The sequence below is a fragment of the Ambystoma mexicanum genome, chromosome 10 (assembly GCF_040938575.1).
Source record: "Ambystoma mexicanum isolate Mex_15411 chromosome 10, UKY_AmexF1_1, whole genome shotgun sequence".
Lineage (NCBI taxonomy): Eukaryota > Metazoa > Chordata > Amphibia > Caudata > Ambystomatidae > Ambystoma > Ambystoma mexicanum.
Window position 1 is genome coordinate 71,428,933 of NC_090932.1, and position 27,894 is coordinate 71,456,826.

Genomic DNA, 27,894 nt, shown 5'->3' on the forward strand with positions numbered 1-27,894 from the left:
CCTATTGTAAACGATTGCATGTATATTGGCCTATGCCAAGTTGCTTAAAACTGTTCGTGAATAACTCTCTACGGCAAGGTCTTGACCTTAGAAATTGATGTAGGCCACCATCTTGAATCAAACCACCATTTTAGGTTCTCTTGCTGTGTAAAAGTCACCCTGTACATCAAAATGGTGGACGATGCCATTCCGATCAGAATCTGGTCAACATGACCTCCATACAGCTAATGTATAACTTGCCTACAGGCAACTTGTTAGGGTCGTGAACTGAGACCTTGTCCTTCCGTTGACCTGTGTGTAAATATATTACCTGTATCAACGGAACTGATCTATGCGCATACTGATGTATATATTGGAAGATTGACCTGGCAGAGACCCTAGACCAGTAATACATTCATGGAATGGTTAACCCGCAAAGGGGTTGGACAACAGGCTGGAGAAATGTATAAAAGCCTGAATGTCCCAATGTACAGTCTCTCACTGAATACATCGAACCCCGTTGAAGTTTGTTGTGTTGTACTGAGGGCTGATAGCTATCCGATATGTCATTGACTTTGTCATTGCTTGACCTTAAAATAAAGTACTTTGTATGTTCCTTTGTAACTGGTGTTTGGTGTGTTTCGTTTGGGTTTCCCGGCCTCATATTATTTTTTCTCTTTTCACAGGAGCTATGTTTGGTCCCATGGTGGTACCAAGATTTTGTAAATAATCTATTGGCATATCTTGGAGTAATGTTTGAGCCCATGGTGGTGCCAAGATTCTGTAAATAATCTATTGTCATAGACTGGAGCTATGTTTGATCCCATGGTGGTGCCAAGATTCTGTAAATAATCTATTGGCATAGCTTGGAGTTATGTTTGATCCCATTGTGGGGGCCAAGATTCTGGAAATAATCTATTGGCATAGCTTGGAGCTATGTTTGATCCCATTGTGGGGGCCAAGATTCTGGAAATAATCTATTTAGCTTGGAGCTATGTTTGATCCCATGGTGGTGCCAAGTTTCTGTAAATAATCTATTGGCATAGCTTTGAGCTATGTTTGAACTGATGGCGGTGCCAAGATTCTGTAAATAATCTATTGGCATAGCTTGGAGCTATGTTTGATCACATGGTGGTGCCAAGATTCTGTAAAAATTCTATTGGCAAAACGTGGACCTATGTTTGGTCGCATGGTGGTGCCAAGATTCCGTAAGTAATCTATTGGCATAGCTTGGAGCTATGTTTGATCCCATGGTGGTGTCAAGATTCTGAAAATAATCTATTGGCATAGTTTGGAGCTATGTTTGATCCCATGGTGGTGCCAGGTTTCTGTAAATAATCTATTGCCATAGCTTGGAGCTATGTTTGATCTGATGGTGGTACCAAGATTCTGTAAATAATCTATTGGCATAGCTTGGAGCTACGTTTGATCCCATGGTGGGGGCCAAGATTCTGGAAATAATCTATTGCCATAGCTTGGAGCTATGTTTGATACCATCGTGGTGCCAAGTTTCTGTAAATAATATATTGGCATAGCTTAGAGCTATGTTTGATCTGATGGTGGTGCCAAGATTCTGTAAATGATCTATTGCCATAGCTTGGTGCTATGTTTGATCACATGGTGGTGCGAAGAGTCTGTAAATAATTTATTGGCATAGCTTGGAGCTAAGTTTAATCCGATGGTGGTGCTAAGATTCTGTAAATAATCTATTGGCATAGCTTGGAGCTATGTTTGATATGATGGCGGTGCCAAGATTCTGTAAATAATCTATTGGCATAGCTTGGAGCTATTTTTATCCCATGGCGGTGCCAAGTTTCTGTAAATAATCTATTGGCATAGCCTGGAGCTATGTTTGATCCCATGGTGGTGCCAAGATTGTTTAAATAATCTATTGGCATAGCTTGGAGCTTTGTTCGATCCGATCGTGGTGCCAGGATTCTGTAAATAATCTATTGGCATAGCTTGGAATTATGTTTCTTGGCAGAGCCAAGATTCTGTAAATAATCTATTAGCATAGCTTGGAGCTATGTTTGATCCCATGGTGGTGCTAGGATTCTGTAAATAATCTATTGGCATAGCTTGGAGCTATGTTTGATCCCGTGGTGGGGGGCAAGATTCTGTAAATAATCTATTTGCATAGCTTGGGGCTAAATTTGATCCCATGTTGGGGGGCAAGATTCTATAAATAATCTATTGGCATAGCTTGGAGTTTTGATTGATCCCATGGTGGTGCAAAGATTCTGTAAATAATCTATTGGCATAGCTTGGTGCTATGTTTGATCCCATGGTGGGGGCCAAGATTCTGGAAATAATCTATTGGCATAGCCCTCAGCTATGTTTGATCCCATGGTGGGAGCCATGTTTCTGGAAATAATCTATTGGCATAGTTTGGAGCTATGTTTGATCCCATGGTGGGGTCCAAGATTCTGGAAATAATCTATTGGCATAGCCCTGTGCTATGTTTGATCCCATGGTGGGGGCCATGTTTCTGGAAATAATCTATTGGCATAGTTTGGAGCTATGTTTGATCTCATGGATTCTGGAAATTGCATTTATATTTGAATCTATAATTCTTTGGAGAAACATACATAACAGCATAATCCGAAAATGGAGATTTACATAATGAATGTTTAGTGCAATCATATTTTACTGATTCTATGTTCTTAGGCAGCCATGTATAGAATAACAATTCACATTTTAAGCAAAATCCAATGTTGTGATGATCGTTTCTGTCACTCTGTCTTATTTGTCCATTTTAATATGAAATATCCATACAGGCGAATGGACACTATTGCAGGGGAACTGGAAAACAGTATTTCATGTTCTGCTTTAGTGTTGTGTGGCATTTTCTGAAACCATTAAATGCAATATACTACAGAAATCATCAGAATTCTGTGTAATATTTGGCAGAATGTCAGGAAGGGGGCATCTCAATGAATGCAGTAATGCTGCCCATGCGCTTAACCACCGTAGTATAGTTATGTGCTATACAGGCCAAAAAGGAGGAGGCTTACCACAATTTACAAGGACATTGAATGTTCTAGAAACATACCATTTCTGTGGAAACTGCACAACTTCTGTTATGTTATGTTAACAACATTTATTGAGCGCACGTACGCTCTTAGGCATCTTGGCGCTAATAGCGTGAACAGCCGATTTTGATGATAACACTGAATTCTAGAATAATGTTGGTTTCAGTAGCCGGCGTAAGACAGGATGGTCAGCAGTCGCCTGTAGAGAAGGGGAAGATCATTCCAGGCTTTAGCGACTGCCACCGAAAAGGTGCAGCCTCCTGTTCGAGCTAGTCTAAACGGAGGGAACGCAGAGAACGGTTGGGTACATAGCGCAGAAATTTTGCTTGCAAATATTCTGCACCAAAACCATAGAAGACCCGGTGCACCATGCACATGGACTTTAAAAGAAATCCAATCTGCGAGGGGTAGCCAGTGCAGTTGCTTAAACAGAGTACTTCTCTCAACTGGAGTGTAATCAAGCAAGGTGCTCTTTTGGTTCTATTAAATGCACCCAGGGGCTGTAAACTAATGCATTAATTAATCTTTTATACAGGGACGTCATTTCGACAAAATGCCTGGGGTAGCGGAAGTCACATCGCACGACCCTTGACCTCTGATGACATCACAGAAAGTGATGTCATTTGACCTAACCCGAAAGTGACATCACAGGAAGCGATGGAACACAACCTTTCAGCCCTTCACAAAACAGAAAGTGGCATCACATAGCATTGTTCCTAAGTACACGACGAAAAATATGGTTACAATATCACTGTAATGTGATATACATTTCATACAAGAATGAATCACCATTGATATCGTTAATATTAGTGTGTATAGGCCCATATTACCAAATGATTGTGAATGCAAACAAGCGTCCAAGGCCAAATGATAATGATGTGTTATTAAATAACACTTTATATAGAACTTGTATGTAACTTTATATAGCACTTACACTTAAGCGCTTTATATTTGTTTACATAGAACAAATATGCATTCAATATCACCCACTCCAGAAAAAAAAGAGCCACAGAAACAAAGAGCCACATGGTGCTGGCCACAGCCCATGAGCTTACATTTAAAAACTAAGAAGATATATCTTTTTTTAGGTGTAGCAAGGGAGACCCCAGCGGTAGCAAGGGGTATCTCAGCGGTTGCAGCTGTGACCCCTGGCGACCCCAGATGACGTCCCTGTTTTTATAACTTGCTGAATACTGGAGACCAGTAGTGCGGGATCAGGATTTGAACCTGGGTCTCTTTGCGTTGTCTTGCACCTGGGCTATCCTCCCAGACTCGCAAGTGTTGCTCCACTAAACGGTTGTGTGTATAATATGTAACTCCCAATCCCTGTCCTTCCATATTCGCACTCTACCTGCGCAACACACACACCTCATTGTAGTCATTTTTGTCTTTCATGTGCTTCACTATAAAATTGGCCCCCTCGATGGCGGGTTTCATCTCCGTGTAGAGCTGGTCCTGGACTTCACCATCAAAGAAGGGATTCAATCCTGCATGAAAAAGGGAAACGAGAGAAAGAACAATAATAATTAGATATGTATGTAGTGCTTTGATCCAAAGAGCTTTACATACATTATCACTATTACCCAATCGAAATTACCACTCATTTTATAGACCTCGGAAGGATTAATGGCTGAGTCAACCTTGTAGGGATTTGAACCTGCGACCTTCAGATCAAGCACAGATCACAGTGACTAGTATTTGACCCACTAAGCCCTCTTAAAGGGTAAGGTTAATTTGTTTAGAGCTTAAGACTAAATTACTTGTCAGAACATTTTTACAGAGCAGGTTGTAAAAGAAATTGCCTCTCATGCTCTGTAAAATTGCTAGTGTAAAAATGTAAGGATAGTGTAGTTGTTTGCAAGGCTGTGTTGACTTAATGCAATGATGGCGTATACATTCACTGGTAGAGGAATGTGACATCAAGTGAGCGCAGAAAATATGACTTAAGTTTCGCAGGCTCTGTTATCCCACTGATGGCTTCAGCTGCCTCCAGCCTTGTTCCCACGACACAGCCAATGCCTAGGGTGATGTGACATCCCTGTTTTGCCAGGACTATCCCGGTATTTGGTGCTCTGTCCCTAGGCCTAGGGTGACCAGATTTAAAAAAAGAAGAAAAAAAACGGGACAGGCCATGGACATAGAAGTAGGACTAAAATAAAACAGTAGTCCTACTTCTATATCCCTGGCCTGTTGCGGAGGGGTGGGAGCGGGATGTGCTCACAGGCACACTCCTCTCATTGGAAGAGAGCGCCGGGGAGCGGAAGGGGGAGGAAATGGGAGCGTGAAAAGCATTCACGCCCCCATTCATGCACAGGAATTTCGAAATCGGGTTCCGGCAAAAACCGGGACTGTAGCCACTCACCCTTATGATACCGGGGTGGAGTTTTTAAAATGAAAAAACTCCCAGGACCCCGAGACAGAGGGCGACTTCTCAGGACTGTCCCGGGAAAACCGGGAGGTCTGGTCACCCTATCTGTCCCCCTTTCTCAAGATTATGTTCCCATTGGAAACTGCAGTGGTCCCGTTTTTTTGTGGTAGGTCTTCATGGCTGGCAGGCAGGAATGCACAATATCGCTCAGAATAAATGCTGCATTTTACAACTTAAGATAGTGTTAGTTTGTGATAAATTAATTATAATATGTGTTCATTTGAACAGTAACACTTACACCTCCTGTTAGGAAAGATTTCGTAATTGTAGGTAACTTTCCTTCCATGTGGCAACCCCTAAACTTTTTGCTGTTGTTTTCACCTTGTTCTTGACTTTGCCAGAGAAGTGCAGCCTTCTGCCGCACTCCTCTGGGCTTTCGCTCCTTTCTTACGGGGAAACTGACATGCCCTTAAGACAGTCAGTACCGGGGAACGCTGTTTCCCGTAGTTTCTTTTATCGTGTTGCGGCTTTAGTGCAACATGACACAAGAGGGCAATGTAAGCTAAGTTACAGCTCTCTTGGGTCTCTAGCCTTCTACAGGCCCTAGATACTCTTTTAGGATGGTATTTGATCGGTGCAAGTCATTCAGGGACTCGAATGGTGGCAGCGATCGTTTTGTTTATTTTGAGCTCCTTTTGGGGTTCTGAGCACGTTTTTCGCACTGAACCCAAAATGGTGGCCTGGCTCCCAAAATGGCCAGACCACGAGGCTCCTTTGTCTTGTCCACTGACCGTCTTGCTCCCTTCACCTTCCCCAGGTCGGGCGACCCGGGGCCTTCCTTATTTGGGCATGTACTTTCCCGCGAAACGTGGTTGCTTTCGCGGGCTTCTACATGTCGTTTGTGTGCCTCCAGGGTGTGGGCTGGGATGTCTGGTCCCAATACACATCCTGGGTGCCAGAGAGTCTAGGGTGGTGTGAATGCCTGGGACCACCGTGGTCCGTGATTGGTCCACGTATGGTGTGTGTGTTGATGAGCGGATCTCCCATTGGCTCCCCTCCGTTTTGGCGCGAAGGGAACCGTGGATAAGAGGGAGCTGGAAACACCACTACCATGTCGATCTCCTGAGTTCTCCCGAACGAAGGAATACAGGAGCCAAGTATCCTGCAACCCAGAGGCTGGACCGAGGAATCGCTGGTGACCCGCTGAAGGAATCCTCCTTTGCACTGCTGTCGTCCTGTGAAACCCTTTCCTCCTTGGATCGAACCAGAAGGCCTGTACTGGTGCTTCGACCTTTGGAATAGCAGGAACAGCTATTCCCGGCGACTTCATCATCTCCTGCCAAGTAAGCCTTCGGAAGTGTCTCTGGGCCATCCAGTTGACTGACCAGCTTACAAGGGAGTCCTGCTCTGTAACTGCCGCCAGGTTGTGTTGTATTTCGAGTCCTTGTCACTCTCCCACGCTTCGTACACTTGGCGTTCCCAAGTCTGAAGGGAGGAGTGTACATTTGGCTTGAATACACACGGCCGCTCCGTTGTCCTGCTGCGGCAACAAAACTGTGCTGGTTTCGTCGATTGGGACGTCTTTTTGCTCTACACGACTACGAGGCGTTCCCTGCACTTCTGAACCTGTCAGCTGCTGAAACTAACGTGGAGAAGCCTGGGTCTGCTTGCTTCGGGGACCGGTGAGTAGTTTAGCTAGGATCTGGTCGCCCTCCTGCAGTATCCCATTGCTTTTCCCTGCTGTGTAAAAACAGCACCCTTTTGGCCGTACTCGCGCTCTGCTTCTGCTCGCTGTGGAGGCTGCGCTTGAGTTGCGGAACCTGTTCTCCTTCTGCTGTGCACTAACCCGAACTGCCTGACTTCCTCCGAAGAGCTTCCCCTTTTGCCCGTTGGCACCGGCGTGGCAGGTACTTTGAGCACAAGGCTCCACTCTTCGCAGGGCTCGGACTTCCATCTAGTTAGGTGCCTCTGAAGGCGAACTGAGTCTAAAGCGTTATCGCACTGCCTGTTTTCCTTTCCTTTCAGGTGGACTACATATTTCGTGCTTTAAACGCTTGCGACTGTGTATTTGTATATATATTGTGTTGATATGGTATGTGTTGGTTTAATATTGTGATATTGTGATTTTCTCGCTACGGTCGTTGTTTTAAAGGCCTTAAAATAAATGTGTTTATATTTTTGATATAACACCTGTTTGGAGTAGTTTGTAAGCGCTCTTGCTTTGTGTGCTCATTGCGGGCTTTCAGTCACCCTCACCCCTCTTGAGACCTAGTCTTGACCGCCGCGATCGCTACCTTGATTGGTCTGGCTTGTCCAGAGGTTACCCTGTTCCAAGTAATTAGGTTGGCCTTCTGAACTTCTGCGCCACCAGGACAGAGTTCGGAAATCCGTCTTAACAAATTGGTGTACAGCGGTGGGATACGACTGAAGGTATCCAGTGTTGCGCTCGAACTAAGGCATTTCAGGTTATTCCAAACAGTACACGTAGTGAATTGTTATAGTATAACTTTAAAAAGGCCATAGTCCTATCAAACAGTATGGAAACAAGTACGTTGTTAACTTTAAATGCTTCCAAATCAGAAACGCTGAAAAAGATGTGTGCGGAGAGAGGTGTTTCCTCTCAAGGCACGAAATTGGAAATTATCCAAAGAATCGTGGCGTGGCAAGAAGCGCAGCTTGACGCTATAACTTCCGAGGACAGTGCAGAAGGTGGTGGGGCTGCTCTCACTGGCAGAACCGACGGTTCTGCCGCCGCACTGTTCCACCGCGACCACGAGGACAGGGAGGACGAGCTGTCTAATGTTTCCTCTGCCAGTGCTGATGGGGAGGCTATGCTTGAATTCAAGAAGCAAGAGCTGCGGTTTAGGCAGCAGGAGCTTGAATTCAGCATAGCCAAACTAAAAATCGAACAGGCAGAAAAACAAAAAGACAGGGATCACCAGTTGGAACTGGCCAAGCTTCAGGTTGCAAATGGATCCAAGGGTCCTGGACATGGGTCTGGGGCCTCCTCTCATCCACGGTTTCCAAAAGATCTGCTCAGTGTGTATGAAGAGAGGAATGACATTATGGACTGGCTGAATGCGTTTGAGTATGCATGCGAGGTCCAGGAAGTTGACAATGCTGATAAGATTGCGTGGTTGCTCAGTAGACTGCCCCATTCTGGCTGTAGTGCCATTATGGAAATGTCGAAGGCTGAGCGGGCTGATTTCGCAATGTTAAAGCAGACTCTCATTTTAAAGTTTGGGAAGACTCCGGCCCAATATTTAAAGCGTTTTCGAGAGTATAAGAAAAAGGAAGGTGGTACTTGGGTATCTTATGTCGCTGAATCCTTGAAAAACTTAACTGGCTGGGTCGAAGGTTATAAGGTTTCTACCTTCGAAGGCATGATAAATCTTGTCATGCTGGAACACATTTTTGCTTCTTCTTCCCCGGAGCTTAAGAAGCTGGCCATTGCAGCAGACTTATGGGTGTCACATCGAGTGTCCCATAAGGACAAAACTCATCCTGGTAAGCAGGAGGAAGGGAAAAAGTCCAAAGATATGGAGGGTGGGGAATCTGCTAAATCTTCTTCCCATAAGGGCCACAAAAAGAAAAACAAGGGTAAGACACAAGAGAACTCACAGGGTAGTGGAGGTTCGCCTCCGAAACAGAACTCTGGTTACAATAAGCCTCCCTACATAAACAGACCCACTGGGGCTTGTTTTTCTTGTGGAGCAACTGACCATGTGAAGGGGGATCCCCGGTGTAAGGTTAGACCTTTGGGGGTCCACTCCGCTAATCTGGCCTTCTCCTCCTACGAGGAAGAAGAGATTACAGGAGCATCCTTCTCCTCAGACTCGTTTCCCAGCGGGATAGAGGCTGAGGTAGTTTTAGTGTCCCTGGGTTCCTGGGAGCCTAAAGTCGCAGAGGCTTATGCTAGGATTCCGGATAATACCAAGCACTACTTTAAAGACAGTGTGCTGATCAATGGAGTGGATACTCCAGCTCTTAGTGATAGTGGGTGCAGTCGAACTGTAGTGGATTCTACCTTGGTAGACTCAGAGGAAGTTGCCAGAGCTACTCTGATGCCCACTAAGTTGGCTGACGGCCCCCTCCGTATGTTTCCCGTGATCCCTGTAAATCTTACTTTAAATGGTACAGCAGTCAGGATTCCAGTGAGCATTCAGAGAAACGTCCCGGGAAAGGTCTTGTTAGGCAATGATCTCAGAGCTTTAGGGCTCGTAGGAGACACTGCCGAAAGACCCTACACACGGTCTCAAGCACGGGCAGCATTGGCCAAGCCCAATACGCCGCCCCAGCCAAAGGGGAAACCCAAGGCGAAAGGAGTCTACAAGTCAAGACGAGGGAAAGAGAATATTCCCCCGAGCTCGCCTACCACTGCGGTGGAGGAAGTTGGTCAATCGCCCGGGCCTGACGAGGAGGTGGCGATGCCTGAAGTATTCGACCCCAACGATCATCCTGAACTAAAAGACTTGTTAGTTGAAGGTGGTCCTGATAGGGACGAATTCAGTAAAGGCCAACGTGAGTGCCCATCTCTGGAAGGCCTAAGGAGACAGGCCTGCTCCCAGCTTGAGGGTGAACCTCCTGGGATGCATAGGATTTACCAGGAAGGTGGACTCCTGTATAGTGAGCCCACAGAGTCTACAGAAGGAGACCATAGGAGGTTGGTGGTTCCCCTTGCTGTTAGGCCCTTCCTCCTGCAGTTGGCGCATGTCGTTCTCCTTGCTGGTCACCTTGGTATGAGGAGGACCAAGCAAAGGTTATCCATGCACTTCTACTGGCCCAAGATGGGGGAGCAAGTAGAAAGTCACTGCAGGAGTTGTGCCGCCTGCCAGTTGTCTGGTAAGGTTGGCGCGACAATCCAAGCTCCGTTGGTACCGCTCCCAGTTGTGGGGGTACCATTTGAAAGGGTAGGGATCGACATGGTTGGTCCCCTTGACCCGCAAACATCCTCAGGCAATAGGTTTATCCTGGTGCTGGTCGACCATGCAACCCGGTATCCTGAGGCCGTCCCATTTACAACTGTAACTGCCAAGCCAGTTGCAGAAGCTTTACTCGGCATGTTTACTAGGGTTGGCTTCCCTAAAGAAGTTGTGCCGGATCATGGCAGCAACTTTATGTCGAAGTATAGGCAGGCTATGTGGAAAGAATGTGGGGTCACCTACGGGTTCTCTTCTGCATACCACCCCCAGACCAATGGTCTGGGGGGGCGTTTCAACAGGACGTTAAAGAGCGTGATTGGGGCTCTGGAGGAGCCTCAGAGAAGAAAATGGGATCTTCTTGTTTCATGCTTACTGTTTGCCTACCGAGAGGTACCACAGGAGGGTGTTGGCTTCAGCCCCTTCGAACTTCTGTTCGGTCATCCCGTACGGGGACCCTTAGCCATCGTCAAAGAGGGATGGGAGATGCCCACTCCCCCTGTTACTACCAACGTAGTTGATTATGTGCTAGGGCTCAGAAAACGGATGGTACTTCTGATGGGCTTGGCTAGTGATAAATTGAAGGCAGGGCAAGCGCTGGTGAAACATTGGTACGACCAGAAAGCTTCCCTCATCAACTTTACACTTGGTCAGCAAGTCCTGATCATGAATCTCATAAGGCCTCGAGCTTTACAGGACAAATGGTCAGGCCCTTGCCCAGTGGTGGAGCCCCTGGGTGAGGTTAACTATTCAGTGGACCTTGGAAGGCCTGGACAGGCTCCAAAAGTGTTTCACGTGAATAGGCTGAAGGCTTTCGTCCCAAGCGGCGAAATCGCAGCACTGCTATTGGCTTCAGACGTTGAGGAAGAGGAGTCTGAACCTCTCCCTGACCTGTTCCCAGGCAGTCCTTCAGATAGCTCTTTTGAGGGTGTCCGAGTGGCCCCTCACCAAAATGGACAAGGCTCAGTGGTTTACCTTGGACATGAAGTAGGTGGAGGGAGGAGACAGCCTCTACTCAGTCAGGTACAAGCAGTACAAGACTGGCCTACCCCCACTACGCAAACCCAAGTGAGAGCCTTTTTAGGACTCACGGGGTATTACCGCAATTTTGTGGCAGACTATGGCACCATAGCTGCTCCTCTGACTGCCCTCACAACTCCGAAGAAACCCAAGAAGGTAACTTGGACCGACGAGTGTGAGAAGGCCTTCAATGGCTTAAAAGACTCCTTGTGCCAGGCCCCTGTGCTTAGGGCCCCTGATTATCAAAGACCTTTTATCGTGCAGACGGATGCCTCTGACACTGGGATAGGAGCTGTACTATCACAAGTAGATGAGAAGGGTAAGGAACACCCTATCGGTTTTATTAGTCGCCAGCTTAAGGACAGAGAGCTCAGATGGTCCACGGTAGAGAAAGAATGTTTCTCTGTTGTGTGGGCCCTAAGGAAGCTGAGGCCCTACCTCTATGGGACCCACTTCACTGTGCAGACTGACCATAAGCCGTTAAAGTGGCTAATGAACATGAAGGGGGAGAATCCAAAGTTGCTTAGGTGGTCCATAAGTCTACAAGGCTTCGACTTCACTATTGAGCATAGGCCAGGTGTCCAACATAGCAATGCTGATGGGTTGTCCAGAATGTTTTACCGACCTGAACAAGAGACTCATCCAGGGGTGGATTAGTTCCCCCTGTCCATAGTCTGGGAGGGGCGAGTGTTAGGAAAGATTTCGTAATTGTAGGTAACTTTCCTTCCATGTGGCAACCCCTAAACTTTTTGCTGTTGTTTTCACCTTGTTCTTGACTTTGCCAGAGAAGTGCAGCCTTCTGCCGCACTCCTCTGGGCTTTCGCTCCTTTCTTACGGGGAAACTGACATGCCCTTAAGACAGTCAGTACCGGGGAACGCTGTTTCCCGTAGTTTCTTTTATCGTGTTGCGGCTTTAGTGCAACATGACACAAGAGGGCACTGTAAGCTAAGTTACAGCTCTCTTGGGTCTCTAGCCTTCTACAGGCCCTAGATACTCTTTTAGGATGGTATTTGATCGGTGCAAGTCATTCAGGGACTCGAATGGTGGCAGCGATCGTTTTGTTTATTTTGAGCTCCTTTTGGCGTTCTGAGCACGTTTTTCGCACTGAACCCAAAATGGTGGCCTGGCTCCCAAAATGGCCAGACCACGAGGCTCCTTTGTCTTGTCCACTGACCGTCTTGCTCCCTTCACCTTCCCCAGGTCGGGCGACCCGGGGCCTTCCTTATTTGGGCATGTACTTTCCCGCGAAACGTGGTTGCTTTCGCGGGCTTCTACATGTCGTTTGTGTGCCTCCAGGGTGTGGGCTGGGATGTCTGGTCCCAATACACATCCTGGGTGCCAGAGAGTCTAGGGTGGTGTGAATGCCTGGGACCACCGTGGTCCGTGATTGGTCCACGTATGGTGTGTGTGTTGATGAGCGGATCTCCCATTGGCTCCCCTCCGTTTTGGCGCGAAGGGAACCGTGGATAAGAGGGAGCTGGAAACACCACTACCATGTCGATCTCCTGAGTTCTCCCGAACGAAGGAATACAGGAGCCAAGTATCCTGCAACCCAGAGGCTGGACCGAGGAATCGCTGGTGACCCGCTGAAGGAATCCTCCTTTGCACTGCTGTCGTCCTGTGAAACCCTTTCCTCCTTGGATCGAACCAGAAGGCCTGTACTGGTGCTTCGACCTTTGGAATAGCAGGAACAGCTATTCCCGGCGACTTCATCATCTCCTGCCAAGTAAGCCTTCGGAAGTGTCTCTGGGCCATCCAGTTGACTGACCAGCTTACAAGGGAGTCCTGCTCTGTAACTGCCGCCAGGTTGTGTTGTATTTCGAGTCCTTGTCACTCTCCCACGCTTCGTACACTTGGCGTTCCCAAGTCTGAAGGGAGGAGTGTACATTTGGCTTGAATACACACGGCCGCTCCGTTGTCCTGCTGCGGCAACAAAACTGTGCTGGTTTCGTCGATTGGGACGTCTTTTTGCTCTACACGACTACGAGGCGTTCCCTGCACTTCTGAACCTGTCAGCTGCTGAAACTAACGTGGAGAAGCCTGGGTCTGCTTGCTTCGGGGACCGGTGAGTAGTTTAGCTAGGATCTGGTCGCCCTCCTGCAGTATCCCATTGCTTTTCCCTGCTGTGTAAAAACAGCACCCTTTTGGCCGTACTCGCGCTCTGCTTCTGCTCGCTGTGGAGGCTGCGCTTGAGTTGCGGAACCTGTTCTCCTTCTGCTGTGCACTAACCCGAACTGCCTGACTTCCTCCGAAGAGCTTCCCCTTTTGCCCGTTGGCACCGGCGTGGCAGGTACTTTGAGCACAAGGCTCCACTCTTCGCAGGGCTCGGACTTCCATCTAGTTAGGTGCCTCTGAAGGCGAACTGAGTCTAAAGCGTTATCGCACTGCCTGTTTTCCTTTCCTTTCAGGTGGACTACATATTTCGTGCTTTAAACGCTTGCGACTGTGTATTTGTATATATAATGTGTTGATATGGTATGTGTTGGTTTAATATTGTGATATTGTGATTTTCTCGCTACGGTCGTTGTTTTAAAGGCCTTAAAATAAATGTGTTTATATTTTTGATATAACACCTGTTTGGAGTAGTTTGTAAGCGCTCTTGCTTTGTGTGCTCATTGCGGGCTTTCAGTCACCCTCACCCCTCTTGAGACCTAGTCTTGACCGCGCGATCGCTACCTTGATTGGTCTGGCTTGTCCAGAGGTTACCCTGTTCCAAGTAATTAGGTTGGCCTTCTGAACTTCTGCGCCACCAGGACAGAGTTCGGAAATCCGTCTTAACACCTCCTTCTTCTCCAAACGCTAGTGAAGTCTAGTGCCTTGACAGACCCTTTTGAAGAGTTAGTCCTACTTTTATGTTGGTTGCTTTGTCCCGGTTTTTTACTTTATAAATCGGGTCACCCTACCAATGCCCCACGCTCAAGCTGCTAGCTTTGTGTGGCGGTAGCCAAAATGTATGTCACGAAGGCCTATTTTCCATCGATTTCATTTTTGACAAGACAGTTTTGGCCTGTTTGTTTTAAATTATTGTGTGACTCAAGAGAGTATACACGTGAAAATGGCGGCGTGTTACTTTCATTTTCTGAATATCCCCCGAGGACAGTCTTTGCTTCTCTTTTGGCAAGATTTTCAGTGTGACTTCTCATCTGGCCCCAAGGATCCCCGTTTTTACAGCTCTCTCTGGCCATCAATGGTAAAGTCTAGGTGCCAGACCCAAGTATTGAAGTCCATGGCAACATTTAGGATTTCCTGTTTTACTGGTGCCAGGACACTGAATAACCAGTACGGTTCCATTCACACCACTTGCGATTGTGTGCATCACAATTATGGGACAACGGTGTAAGAACAAGGATAGCTTGGGACTAAACTACACATTGTAATGTGTATGGCAAGAAGAACCAATGGCTTTCCTGTGTGTGGAGGGGCCTCGACAGCGCAGACCTGGCAAGTGTCACGCACCAGGCGTGACACTAACGCAATAGAACAGTTAGTTTTCATTCCCTCACAATGTTAGATTTGTCACGAGTCGTTATAGTTGTTCACAGCCCAGGATGTAGTGCTCACAGTCTGCAATGCGACAGACAGTCTGCTCAGCGGCCTGCTCTGCAGGGAAGCAAGATGAGTGATGGCCAAGCTTTAAGCCCTGGTAGCTAGGCCAGGGGCAGAACACGATTCATTCTCAGGCCACAAAAGAGGTGTAGGAAGAATTCTGCGATAAGGTGAGGTGACACTGCGGCGCAACACCATTGGGCTCCAGCCCCCCCAAACCCCTGAAATTCGGGCCATTCGTACGGGGCCGTCATGAGCCAGGACAAAAAGCAGGCGAGTGCCTGTCTGCAGAATTACTTTCCTTGTCTTCTGAGATGCTGTCCTTAGGCGTGAGTTCTCAGCCAGCAGGCACTGCAATGGGCATTCCCAAATGAAAGCCCCCCCCCTCCGAGCCCCCCCTACAGATCCAATTAACTAGCAATTCCGTGTCTACTTCCAAGACAAATTAAGCGCCTGGTTAACAAAGGCGCTTTTCAATGGGAATAACTCTTCCTAAATCGGGCCCAAAGATGAGTTTATAGCTATGATGTTCACTAGGCTGACATGCAAAAAAAGGGGGGGGGGTTATGTGTATATCAAATGTTCGGAACATCAGGTATCACAGCTAGCTGGACGCCCACGTCTTAAACCCGGGGACCAGAGTGGGCGCATGCGTACTATGACGAAGTATGAACATAATGTGTAAAATGTGTACGTGGAAGTTTTATGCGTGCTTTTTGTCTGTGCCATATCTTCATTTATTTGTATGTGCATCGGAATCAAAATGGCCTTTTCCGCAATCAACACTCTCTGTCATACAAAGGCGCAGGCATTCACGTCAGCGTGATATTTTTATGCCAGCCCACATGCTTTGCCGGGCGAACGCGCCGTCAGGACGGCAAATGGCGGGTGCCGGTCTTAGTGGGGAGACCCACCCAGCCCAACCAGGGGGATGGAGAGGAAGGAGGAATGGACTACATGGCCCCCACCCACGGGGGGCGGAAGCACATCACAGAGGGGTGACATTGGGGAAGCAGGGCCAGAGAGGGGGGCTATATAAGCCCCTGGGTGCGCCCTCATGGTCCAGCTCCCCCCAGCTCAGAGGCTATGGATAGAGATGGAATGACTAGGGAGGGAGGGGTTTACTCAGCAGGGTCCACTGGACACAGACGGAGGCGGGGAGGTGCTTAAGAAGCCACACCCGGCATAGAATAACCCTGAGGTGTGGTGGAGAAATGGATCACCTTTAAGATAACTCCTGGCTTGATGATTCAATAAAGCTTGCGGCAGCATTTCTGACTTCCACCTTTGAAAACTGGCCCAGCCAGTGGGGCTGGGGAGCGCAGTCCCTTTTGAGGTTTTATTTCAAGCTGGAGCAAAAGTTGCTCATCGATACCATGAACCCGCCAGTGGGATCTTCACAGTGTGGGACTAAGCGCATCCTGCACACACAATGCAAAGGAATCTGTTGCTAGGGAAACAAGGTGGCAGGAGATGCTAACGGCATTGGTTATCACTTGTGTGCTCGCCGAAGCATCCCTGGATGGCACTGAAGACCCTACACGGGTACGCAAGCCTTTTTTCAGATGATTAATTAATCTGTCATAGGGTAGGAGAGCTGGAAGAAGAGGTGGCATTTTAGGTTCAATTCAACCAGGTGCATCGTCATGCATTCAGGGCACAGGCATTCTAGGGTGCAGTCCAGGCTGGGAGCTGAGGTCTCATAGTCACAAGACAGGCTCATGTTTCCGTGGCTAGATTGGATGGCCTCAAAGTGGTGAAAGCAAGTGACAAGATGATGCGGAAGGCAAGAGGCATTCTGGGGGAGCAGAGAAGTGTACACCCAGCAGAACTGTCAGGTTGGCTACTACTAGTCACATGACTACCAAGGCCTCTCCCGGCGTAGTGTGTCTAGTTATTCAGGCCACCAGCAGTGAGTTGAGTCCAGTTCTGGATGGCAGGTGGTCACCAGAAGATACAGGCAGATGGAGACAATCTTGAGATGGGCTATGGAAATGCTACATGGCAATCACCCAACGATAGTTAGTCAAGTACAACAAACAGCTGCCAGGTGACAATGGCACGAGCTCTCAAGAGGTAACCAATCAAATGAGACTACCCTTGTGTCAACATTATAAGGTAGAACATGAAATTGAAACCCTGTATCGTCCGATTATCTCTTGCCCAGCATTAAACAATTTGAGCAGTGCCAGGTTCGTGATGTTTGCACACTCGTCTGATTGGCTTACTAAGGAATGTTTTGGTATCGATTATTATCAGGACGTGAACTACCTTTAATGATTCCATTGATAACGTGTTTAATCCATATTAATTTAGTAAAGTTGAAACAGAATGATTGTGTTTTATCATATTGTGCTAATTTGAAAATTATACAATATAAGTACTGTTAATTTTAGCAGGAATTACTGAAATTATATGAATTGACGTGACTTTTCAAGAATTATGATTACCCCATGCCGCCCTGCAACATGGGTTAGGCCCCATGTATTTGCCCAATGCTGGCCTTTCACATCTGTGTGCTGCTGCCGCCCTGCAACATGGGGCGGGCACCATGTATCTGCTCTTCCCTGGACTTTTGCATCTGTGTGCTGCTGCCGCCATGCAACATGGGGTAGGCACCATGTATTTGCCTATTGCTGGACTTTCGCATCTGTGTGCTGCTGCTGCCCCGCAACATGGGGTGGGCACCATGTATTTGCCAAATGATGGACTTTTGCATCTGTGTGCTGCTGCCACTCTGCAACATGGGGTAGGCACCATGCATCTGCCCTTCCCTGGACTTTCACATCTGTGTGCTGCTGCCGCTCTACAACATGGGGTAGGCACCATGTATTTTCCCAATGCTGGCCTTTCACATCTGTGTGCTGCTGCCGCCCTGCAACCTGGGTAGGCACCATGTATTTGCCCAATGCTGGCCTTTTACATCTGTGTGCTGCTGCCGCCCTGCAACTGGGGTAGGCACCATGTATTTGCCCAATGCTGGCCTTTCACATCTGTGTGCTGGTGCCGCCCTGCAACTTGGGTAGGCACCATGTATTTGGCCAATGGTGGCCTTTCACATCTGTGTGCTGCTGCCGCCCTGCAACTGGGGTAGGCACCATGTATTTGCCCAATGCTGGCATTTCACATCTGTGTGCTGCTGCCGGCCTGCAACTGGGGTAGGCACCATGTATTTGCCTATTGCTGGAATTTCGCATCTGTGTGCTGCTGCCGCCCTGCAACATGGGTTAGGCACCATGTATTGCAAAATGCTGGACTTTCGCGTCTGTGTGCTGCTGCCACCCTGCAACTGGGGTAGGCACCATGTATTTGCCCAATGCTGTACATTCACATCTGTGTGCTGCTGCAGCCCTGCAACATGGGATAGGTACCATGTATTTGCCCAATGCTGGACATTTGCATCTGTGTGCTGCTGCCACTCTGCAACATGGGGTAGGCACCATGTATCTGCCCTTCCCTGGACTTTCATATCTGTGTGCTGCTGCCGCCCTGCAACATGGGGTAGGCACCATGTATTTGCCTATTGCTGGACTTTCGCATCTGTGTGCTGCTGCCGCCCTGCAACATGGGTTAGGCACCATGTATTGCAAAATGCTGGACTTTTGCATCTGTGTGCTGCTGCCGCCCTGCAACATGGGGTAGGCACCATGCATTTGCCCAATGCTGGACATTCACATCTGTGTGCTGCTGCCGCCCTGCAACTGGGGTAGGCACCATGTATTTGCCCAATGCTAGACATTCACATCTGTGTGCTGCTGCAGCCCTGCAACATGGGTTAGGCACCATGTATTGCAAAATGCTGGACTTTTGCATCTGTGTGCTGCTGCCGCCATGCAACATGGGGTAGGCACCATGTATTTGCCTATTGCTGGACTTTCGCATCTGTGTGCTGCTGCAGCCCTGCAACATGGGTTAGGCACCATGTATTGCAAAATGCTGGACTTTTGCATCTGTGTGCTGCTGCCGCCCTGCAACATGGGGTAGGCACCATAAATTTGCCCAATGCTGGACATTTGCATCTGTGTGCTGCTGCCGCCCTGCAACATGGGTTAGGCACCATGTATTGCAAAATGCTGGACTTTCGCATCTGTGTGCTGCTGCCACTCTGCAACATGGGGTAGGCACCATGTATCTGCCCTTCCCTGGACTTTCACATCTGTGTGCTGCTGCCGCTCTGCAACATGGGGTAGGTACCATGTATTTTCCCAATGCTGGACATTTGCATCTGTGTGCTGCTGCCGCCCTGCAACAAGGGGTAAGCACCATGTATTTTGCCTAATGCTGGACTTTTGCATCTGTGTGCTGCTGCTGCCTTGCAACAGGGCGTACGCACCATGTATTTGTCTATTGTTTGACTTTCGCATCTTCTGCTGCTGTCGCTCTGTAACTTGGGGTGGGCACCATGTATTTGCCCACTGATTTGACTTTTGCATCTGTGTGCTGCTGCCGCCATGCAACATGGGGTAGGCACCATGTATTTGCCTATTGCTGGACTTTCGCATCTGTGTGCTGCTGCAGCCCTGCAACATGGGTTAGGCACCATGTATTGCAAAATGCTGGACTTTTGCATCTGTGTGCTGCTGCCGCCCTGCAACATGGGGTAGGCACCATGAATTTGCCCAATGCTGGACATTTGCATCTGTGTGCTGCTGCCACCCTGCAACCATGTATTGCAAAATGCTGGACCTTCGCATCTGTGTGATGCTGCCACTCTGCAACATGGGGTAGGCACCATGTATCTGCCCTTCCCTGGACTTTCACATCTGTGTGTTGCTGCCGCTCTGCAACATGGGGTAGGTACCATGTATTTTCCCAATGCTGGACATTTGCATCTGTGTGCTGCTGCCGCCCTGCAACATGGGGTAGGCACCATGAATTTGCCCAATGCTGGACATTCACATCTGTGTGCTGCTGCAGCCCTGCAACAAGGGGTAAGCACCATGTATTTTGCCTAATGCTGGACTTTTGCATCTGTGTGCTGCTGCTGCCTTGCAACAGGGCGTAGGCACCATGTATTTGTCTATTGTTTGACTTTCGCATCTTCTGCTGCTGTCGCCCTGTAACTTGGGGTGGGCACCATGTATTTGCCCACTGTTTTGACTTTCGCATCTGTGTGCTGCTGCAGCTCTGCAAAATGGGGTCAGGCTCAATGGATGTCATCACCATGGACTTCTGTTTTGCACTTTGCATATGATTTATTACCTCTGCACGTTCCACGATGTTGTAATTCACCTCTTACGCTTCCTTTTCTGTAACTTGAAGCACTGAAACTAATCTCTTACATTTAAGCGCCTAGATACCTCAGGGTTTTGCGCGCTATATAAATAAACAAACAGACAAACAAACATAAACCTCATGCTCTAAAAGGATTTCTAAATCAACACTAGTATGCGTAGGAAGGATTATTTTAAAGATTAAACTATATTGTATCTCAAAATGTTTATTTTTGTTTTATGAAGTTTTAATTTGTAACTTTGCATTTTACAATTTCTTTTGTTTATATATTAGTGTGAAAAGTTTCTCTGTAAACTGTAACACACTTAAAGGAAAAATGTGGCTTGTGGTCTCTGTTACTCTGTGCAAGTATCAAATCTGTGACCAAGGGGTGGAATTCTCCATAGCACCATGCCAAGGTGTTTACATCATATAGTCTAGGCGACAAGGCGGAATTGGAAATTAAATATGTTATAAATTGTGTACTTACTCGCTGGAGTGGCCCTGCTTGCTAGGCCGTGTCGCTCCGACTGCTTCTCAAACATCAGCTCGCTGCGGGATTTCACATTGAAATACTCCTCCGCCTTCGCCATGTAGCCAACAGAACTACTGCGTCTCATCATGGCCCCGCTCCAGGGCTCCATCGTGCTCTCAGCTGGCTGGGACATGTGAAGGATTCGGGGAAGCTTGTACAAGAAGAGCTGGGACCACATGGAGAAAAGGAGGGAGGTTCTCATGAGCTGGTGTGGAACATGCATTCTACTCATCAAACAAGCCTGGAGAAGTGCCTTGAAATGCCAAACAGTAGGTATGGTACCAGTACTAAGAAATTAAAAAATACCATTCTCAACCATGTGTCTTTAAACTTGGTATACCATTGGTCAATGTTGTATGGAAATATGTCTTTGATTTTTCAGCGTGTTAGATATCGGTCGAGATTTCCATTGGAGTTGACAAGTACTGTAAACTCTAGTCACCCTGTGATGCTAGACCAAGGAGCATGGCTGACACCACTGAAAATGAGGTTCTCACTTTTCATCCTAGCTACACCAATGCCTGTCTCAGATGCTCCCTTTCTCTTCAACTGGTTCCCCGCCTCCATGGAAGGGTGTCTCCCAAAGAGCATGTACATGAAATCGCATAGCACAATCGCCAATATCGATTAAGTCACAGTGACTTGTATTAGGCTTATCCTATCACATATCTTCATCTTGATGTGTCATTTCATGGGCCAAAATACTCCTGGTGCACAGCTTAACCACAGAACCCCTCCCCGACACATACCTGCAGTACACTCTGATTACTCAAATAAAACCCAAGCGAGATAGAATCCAGCTTCATTAGTACAAAGCCATATCCACATCTTAAACGCGTGTAAAGCGTAAGGGGGGAAGTCAACTTGACTGTTATCAACATGTAGAACATATGGTCAAATGTGATGCATTCACCTTTGAGAGGTACTAGAACAGGGCCTCTGGGACCCTGGGAGCTACTGCCTGTTCCTTGATAGCATCCCCCATTCATGGGGTGTCCTAAAAGCCCTCTGCTGTAGCTTGGTTCTGGGTGTATCCTGCATGTGTGGGGAGGTGAGTGGAATGCTGTGATGTCATTATGGAAAGTGGTGTGTGTGACCATGTTCTGAAAGTGTCAATTACATCTTGGAGCTGGAAGGTGTGGATGTGCCAGCGTCACTGACCAGGAACCTACTTGGATGTCGCTTATCTGATGTGCACCTAGGGACAACAAACTCAAGATAAGAAGCATGGGTTCAGTATCTTCTTGGCAGAGGAACCCACAACCCCCTGTAACACATCACAGGAAGCGGCCATAGACCCTCGGGTCTCTAGACTATCGCGTGCAATGAGAAAGATGGAATGGGGGGCTGAAGGTGAAAGCCACTCGCGAGCCCAGGTATCGGAGGCTACATAAGCTACGTGGAAATTCTGCAGTGGATAGTGGAAGACCAAAGCGAAAGGTGAGCTCAAGGGAGCGACTGCTATTTTGGAATATTCTAACAGATGAGAGTATTTTTCTGACATCTGAGATGGAGTGATACGATACCTCACTCTTGGTCTTACGTCGAAATGCTCTTTCAGTTCCAAAACATCACAAGGACCAGGACTACAGCGTAGTCTTCAGTCTTGTCACATAAGTCCTCTCTACTTCAATACTACCTCATCTTTGTAGGTCTACTGGCAGTTTGTCTTATAAAGTATGTTTTATTGACATTTGTAATATCTCCGGACAAACAATGTGCCCTTTGCTGTAGTTCCGGCTGCGAATCGCTCGCATTGCAATTACTTATTTGTTGACATGCTGCTCTGCCAAAAAACCAGAAGGAAAAACAGCCCGTAGACCAGTGGCAGCAATCCTGAAATGTACAATGTCCTCCATTGTTCTGAAAAGAGTATGTCAAAGTATTTACAATATCTATTAATTCCTCGTCTGATTCATGACTAGTCTTAAATTGTGTGGTGTTGGAGTCTTATTTTTTTAAGCAGGTCCTGATTCTTTAAGTAGCTGCATTGTGCAAAAAATATGTTTGAAAGCTCTGTGGCAAGATAGGATGGATAGCTCAGGGGTGACGTGCTTGCCTTGGAAGCAAGAAGACACAGAGCAACACCGGTTCAATCCCCGGGTCCGCGCTAAGAAACTTTTGGGTATTAACTGCGTTATAAATAACATCTCATATGGTACACATCTTGCTTGTTAACACCTGACTGCACTCTGCCTGCATTCACAAAAGGTTGTTTTACTTTGGGCAGAGCAATGCAGGATGGTTGTTCAGATATTCAGGACACTGGCTTGTTTTATGATTCCTTTGTGCTTGGGATTTGGATAGCGGCCATCTTTGTGAAGGGCACTGCAAATCTGCGATCTAACACACTCTGAGGGGATGGCAAGAGTACCTTCCACATAGTCCCCGATGACAACACGTGGCAATGTAACACCGCTATTTGTGAACTGTTGGATATTATAAGAAAATTAAAGACATCACGCACCGTAGGTCTGGACTGCACAAGCCACATCTTACTGAATCCAGTGCTATGGGCAAGAGCTCTGTAGAAAGTGTTAATGGTTATTGGCAGAACTGGACGTATGCATTCTTTATGTGAAAGTAGTATAATTTAGCCGGTGCATAAGAAAGGCCTATGGAAGGATCCTGGTAACTACCGACTACTCGCTATATTAGGAATCCCATCTAAGATATGTGCGTGATTTTTGCTTTGTGAGTTGACTCGAGGAGCGATAGTATTTCAGCCATTCCATTCAATCAAGCAGCTTTCCCTAAGGGCTCAAGCACAATAGAGAACCTACTGACGTTGGTTTCTGTGATTGAATACTCTTGGTACGGAAGGATATCTTTACCTGTCTACGTCGCTTTCATAGACTCCTCGGCAGCTTTTGATACCGTGCAAAGAGGTAGGCTATGGCAAAGGTGAATGCGGAAAAAACATACCGAAGGGATTTCAACATATGCTGATTCAGTTGTATGAAGATACGGGTGTTAGAGTACGGCAGGATGGGCAGGACGGGGCTTCTAATTGGATTATGACAAACAAGGGTGCATCCTGGCACCTTGTTTGTTTAACTTGTACCTTGCTGATTTACAAGAAGTTATAGACTCAACTGGAACTTTTTCCGGAGAATTTGGCAGCATGGCTATATACGGGTTGGGCTATGCCAACGATCTTCTACTGCTAGACTACACACCCCAAGGAATACAGAGGACATTAAAGACATTAGATGAATTTTCATAGATACATGGTCTTAAAATCAATATATCAAAATTGAAAATAACAGTCTTTAATCCATTTAAGAAGAGTGAAGGGCTGTAAATGGGCCATTAATGATCAGGAATTTGAGGAGGTAAGAGAGTCTAGATATTCGAGTGTGGTGAATGACAATAGGTTAAAGTGGAAGTACACTGGGGGCTGATCACTAGAAAGGCAACTCAGATTGTTGGCGCTATTAACGCATTTGTCGGGAAACAGGGTGGTCGCTCTGTAAAGTCTGTTGAGAAAGTATGTAAAGTGAAGGTCTTATCCATCATGGTCTTCGGAAGTGAACTATGGGGTTGGAACGATATGAAAAAATGAAATGTATTAGAAGCTAAAATCTTACGAGATCTGTTGAAATTGAAATAGTCCTTGCCAATCGAATACCCCAAACTAGAATTGGCCCCTTATAGCTGGTCTACCATGGTGATGCCAACACAACCTTTATTAGGGAAGAAGCTTCATGGGGCCGAGCAAGGCACAGGGCTGCAACGCATGTGGCCGGCATTTACAGACCAGCAAATGCAGGTCAGTAAGAGTTGTCTGGGTCGAATGAACATCACCATTGGTCGCTGGGAACCTGAGTTGTTATCACACTCCAATGCTAGATTTCAGTCGGTGGATTAACCCCTTAACTGCCAGGCTATTATGCAAGTCTATGCAAAAAGGACGAGCATACTCGTCCTTGGTGGGCTCTGGAAAGTGATGAGAAAGAGCAAAATATAGTTGATTTGGCGGCAAAATCCAACAGTGGCATGTTTCCTGGCTCTTATCTAGAGCGTAGTGGGAGACCAGCTTACATTAATATGCGTACCCACATAGTCATACTATTAAAAGCTATAGGGAAATTCAATGTATCATGATCCAAACATTTGAGATTATTGGTGGGCCATGGAATGCCGAGGCAAGAGAGATTGTGCAGACTTTGTGGCGAGATGACTGTAGATGCAATTCAACATCTTATGATGGAATGTCCGAGTCTCTCTAAATTGAGACATTTCTTAGTAAAGTACGAACGCTATTGGAAATCTTAATGTATGGTTTTTATGGGATTCAAGAAGAGGTGAGCAAAAGTTTGTCCTCTTTTTTTGTTACGGGGGCTGTGGTGGATGAGGAGGTACCTATATAGCAAAAGCAAAACGTCCCACCACTAGCTACCCTGTTTCCAAACTCACAGGTTGCGGTTGGGCAACACCCCACGTTGTTACACAAGGCTATTTATACACCATGGGCCTCATTACGACCCTGGCGGTAAGTAGCCGACATTACCGCCATGGCGTAATGAACGTTTACGCCGTGGACCGATGGCGGAAAGAGCGCCACATTCCGACCCATCGCGCACGAGCATTACGCCATGGTGGTAATGTAAATAACGCCATGGCGGAAAGGGCCCCTACCGGCATCGTAGGCCGCGCAAGGTGCACTACCGCCACCCATCTCAGCGGCCACCGTAATTAGCGGCCACCGTAATCAGCAGTGGCCGCAATTAGCGGTCACCGTAAAAAGCGGAACCGGAAATAGCATCATCGCGGCGGAACGGGAAACAGCACGGCGGCCATCTTTAAAAACACAATCCATTGCCATCCTTCCCAACAACACCAGATCCAACCCTGACACTTGTCCCAACCCATCACCCACCCACTTAACCACCCAAAAATGGCCAAAGTTGTCAAGAAGGCATGCGACCGCCAGCGCCAGGACAGATTCTCCCGGGAGGACCTGAGCATGCTTACGGAGACTCTACAAGACAATGCAGCCGTTGTTTTTTCGCCACAAATGACCAGGCCGGCGATAGCCAAAAAGAAGGCCATATGGGCCCTGGTGGCAGAGCGTGTCAGCGCGGTGGGGACCGTACCCCGCACCCCACAGCAGTGCAGGAAGCGGTGGGATGACCTTAGGCTACGTGTAAGAAGCATCATCTCTGCCAACCGCAACCTTGCCCTGGCTACCGGTGGAGGTTCTGAATCCCCACTGAAACTCCAACCGTGGGAGGAAATATGTGCCAGCACGATAGGCATGGAAGGCATTGAAGGCGTCGGAGGGATGGAAAGAGGAGTACCGACATCAGGCGATGAAGGTAGGTGCCTCAAATCAAGACATGCCATAGTCACTGAAGTCCATTCATGTGTAGCACAATGTTGCCCTAGAGTGTAAATGCAACACATTAGCTGGACACTGCCCACAGCCACATGCGAGCTCCACCCTGTATACATGTAGCATGCACACCCTAACTGCCGGCACCCACATACCTCCATCATCATTCCACACAAAAAGGAGACAACCTGCATGCCCCTGCCTCAAATGTGCGTCATCTACTGACCAAAATCATGTCAATCATTGTCATTCCAATGTCCGCAGACCCATCAATAACGCTCTCCCTCCTTTGCTCCACCACAGGCTCAGAATCACACCCCGAGGACGAGGACACCCCTGTGACAAAAAGAGCCAAGAAGGCCAAGACAACCATTCACGCACCCTCAACTTCAGCTGCAGTGACCCAGACCCCACAGCAAGCACAATCCACTGCCAGCAAACAGGACGGCCCACTGGCAAGCACCCCAGTAGGCAGCAGGCCACCAGCAGCAGCACCACCTGTTCCAACATTGCCTGCCACAGAAGGCACCGGTTCTGCGGCCAGCAGCACCATTGGAGAATCAGCTGCCATTGCAGCATGCTCAGACTCCGACATTGAGGAGCACGACGTCAGACGCCCCACTGACCTTCCATATTCCCCCTGTTTGTCCCATGCCAGCCCCCATGAGGATCCCACAACAGGGGCACACAGAGGAAGAGGAGTGGCCATCTACCCCATGCCCAGTTCTAAGTCCACAGGAGGGGAGCAGCCCCTCCATCACACCACCAGCAATGGGCATGGCCCAGCAGGGGCAACAGTCCCTTGAGGACATCATTCAACGGCAGCAACAGCTGTCCACGCTACTCACCGAGCATGCTGCGGAATGTGTGGGGGCTAGGGCAGCCATCGAACAGGCTACGGAGACCCTAAGGGCCGAAATTGCGCAGAGCACTAACACCCTGAGGGATGCAATGCAGTCCATGTCAAGGGACATTTGTGGCGAACTTGCCGGGGTGCGCCGTGTGCTCTCTGAGCTCTCCCACACCCTACAGGACATGCATGCACGGGTGCAGGCAGGGACATCCTGCGCTGCCAGTTCTGCCCAGAGCAGCCCCGTCCGACGTTCAGGATGGAACCTGCGCTCCACAGGCAGGGGTGCCCCGGGGGCTGGGAGAGGGGGCTTGTAATAGCCTGTGCCCACTGTTACAGGCATCTGTAGACACTCACAGGGGGTGTGTTGGGGTGTGCAGGGGGGAGGGGATGTGTTGGGGTGTGCAGGGGGAGGGGGGAGGGGGTGTTTTGGGGTGTGCAGGGGGGAAGGGGGGGTGTTGGGGTGTGCAGGGGGAGGGGGGAGAGGGGAGGGTGTGTGTCACGACAATTTATGATTAAAATACACTTTTTCCTTTTTCCGAAATGAAATGTGTGGACATTTTCATTGCATATGTGTGCTTTATTGGTGTACAGTCCACAGTGTGCATGTCCCAGAGACACACAGTGCCCCAAGTGCCGTCTCCATGTGATACACACCAGCCGTGTGTGCTAGAAGCATTGGTCGATGATATTTTGACACATTTCACGCCCCTCCTATGCATCGCCTCCTCCATGAGGTGCGGCCCCATCTGCACCCTCCTCATCCTCATCGTCAGGTGGTTGCAGTTCTGCGTCAGGGGGCAGGGGCACATTTCGTCTGACGCACATATTGTGTAGCATGACACATGCCATGACCATCTTTGCCACCTTCTCATGGCGGTACAGGAGTGCCCCACCAGACCTGCTGAGGCATCGGAACCGTGCCTTCAATAGGCCGAATGTCTGCTCAATGACCACATGGGTACGTGTATGTGCACGGTTGAAGTCCTCCTCGTGCTGGTTCTGCGGGTTCCGGACTGGTGTAAGGAGCCACCTCTTCAGGGGATAGCCTGCATCACCTGTATGTAGGCGAGAATGTATGTGTCAGTCATG

The 27,894-nt window shown here is 48.1% G+C and overlaps 1 protein-coding gene across 1 annotated transcript in view; it reads right to left on the minus strand.

The window, feature by feature from the left end:
- The window catches only part of LOC138491166 (acetylcholine receptor subunit delta-like), a 129,873-nt gene that overhangs the window by 13,650 nt on the left and 88,329 nt on the right, over positions 1-27,894 (minus strand). Inside the window, exons 10-11 of the mRNA XM_069617541.1 lie at positions 20,570-20,780; positions 4,380-4,498 (exon numbers count right to left, since the gene is read on the minus strand). Of these exons, the coding sequence (XP_069473642.1) occupies positions 4,380-4,498; positions 20,570-20,780 (330 nt within the window). The remainder of the gene's footprint in view (positions 1-4,379; positions 4,499-20,569; positions 20,781-27,894) is intronic.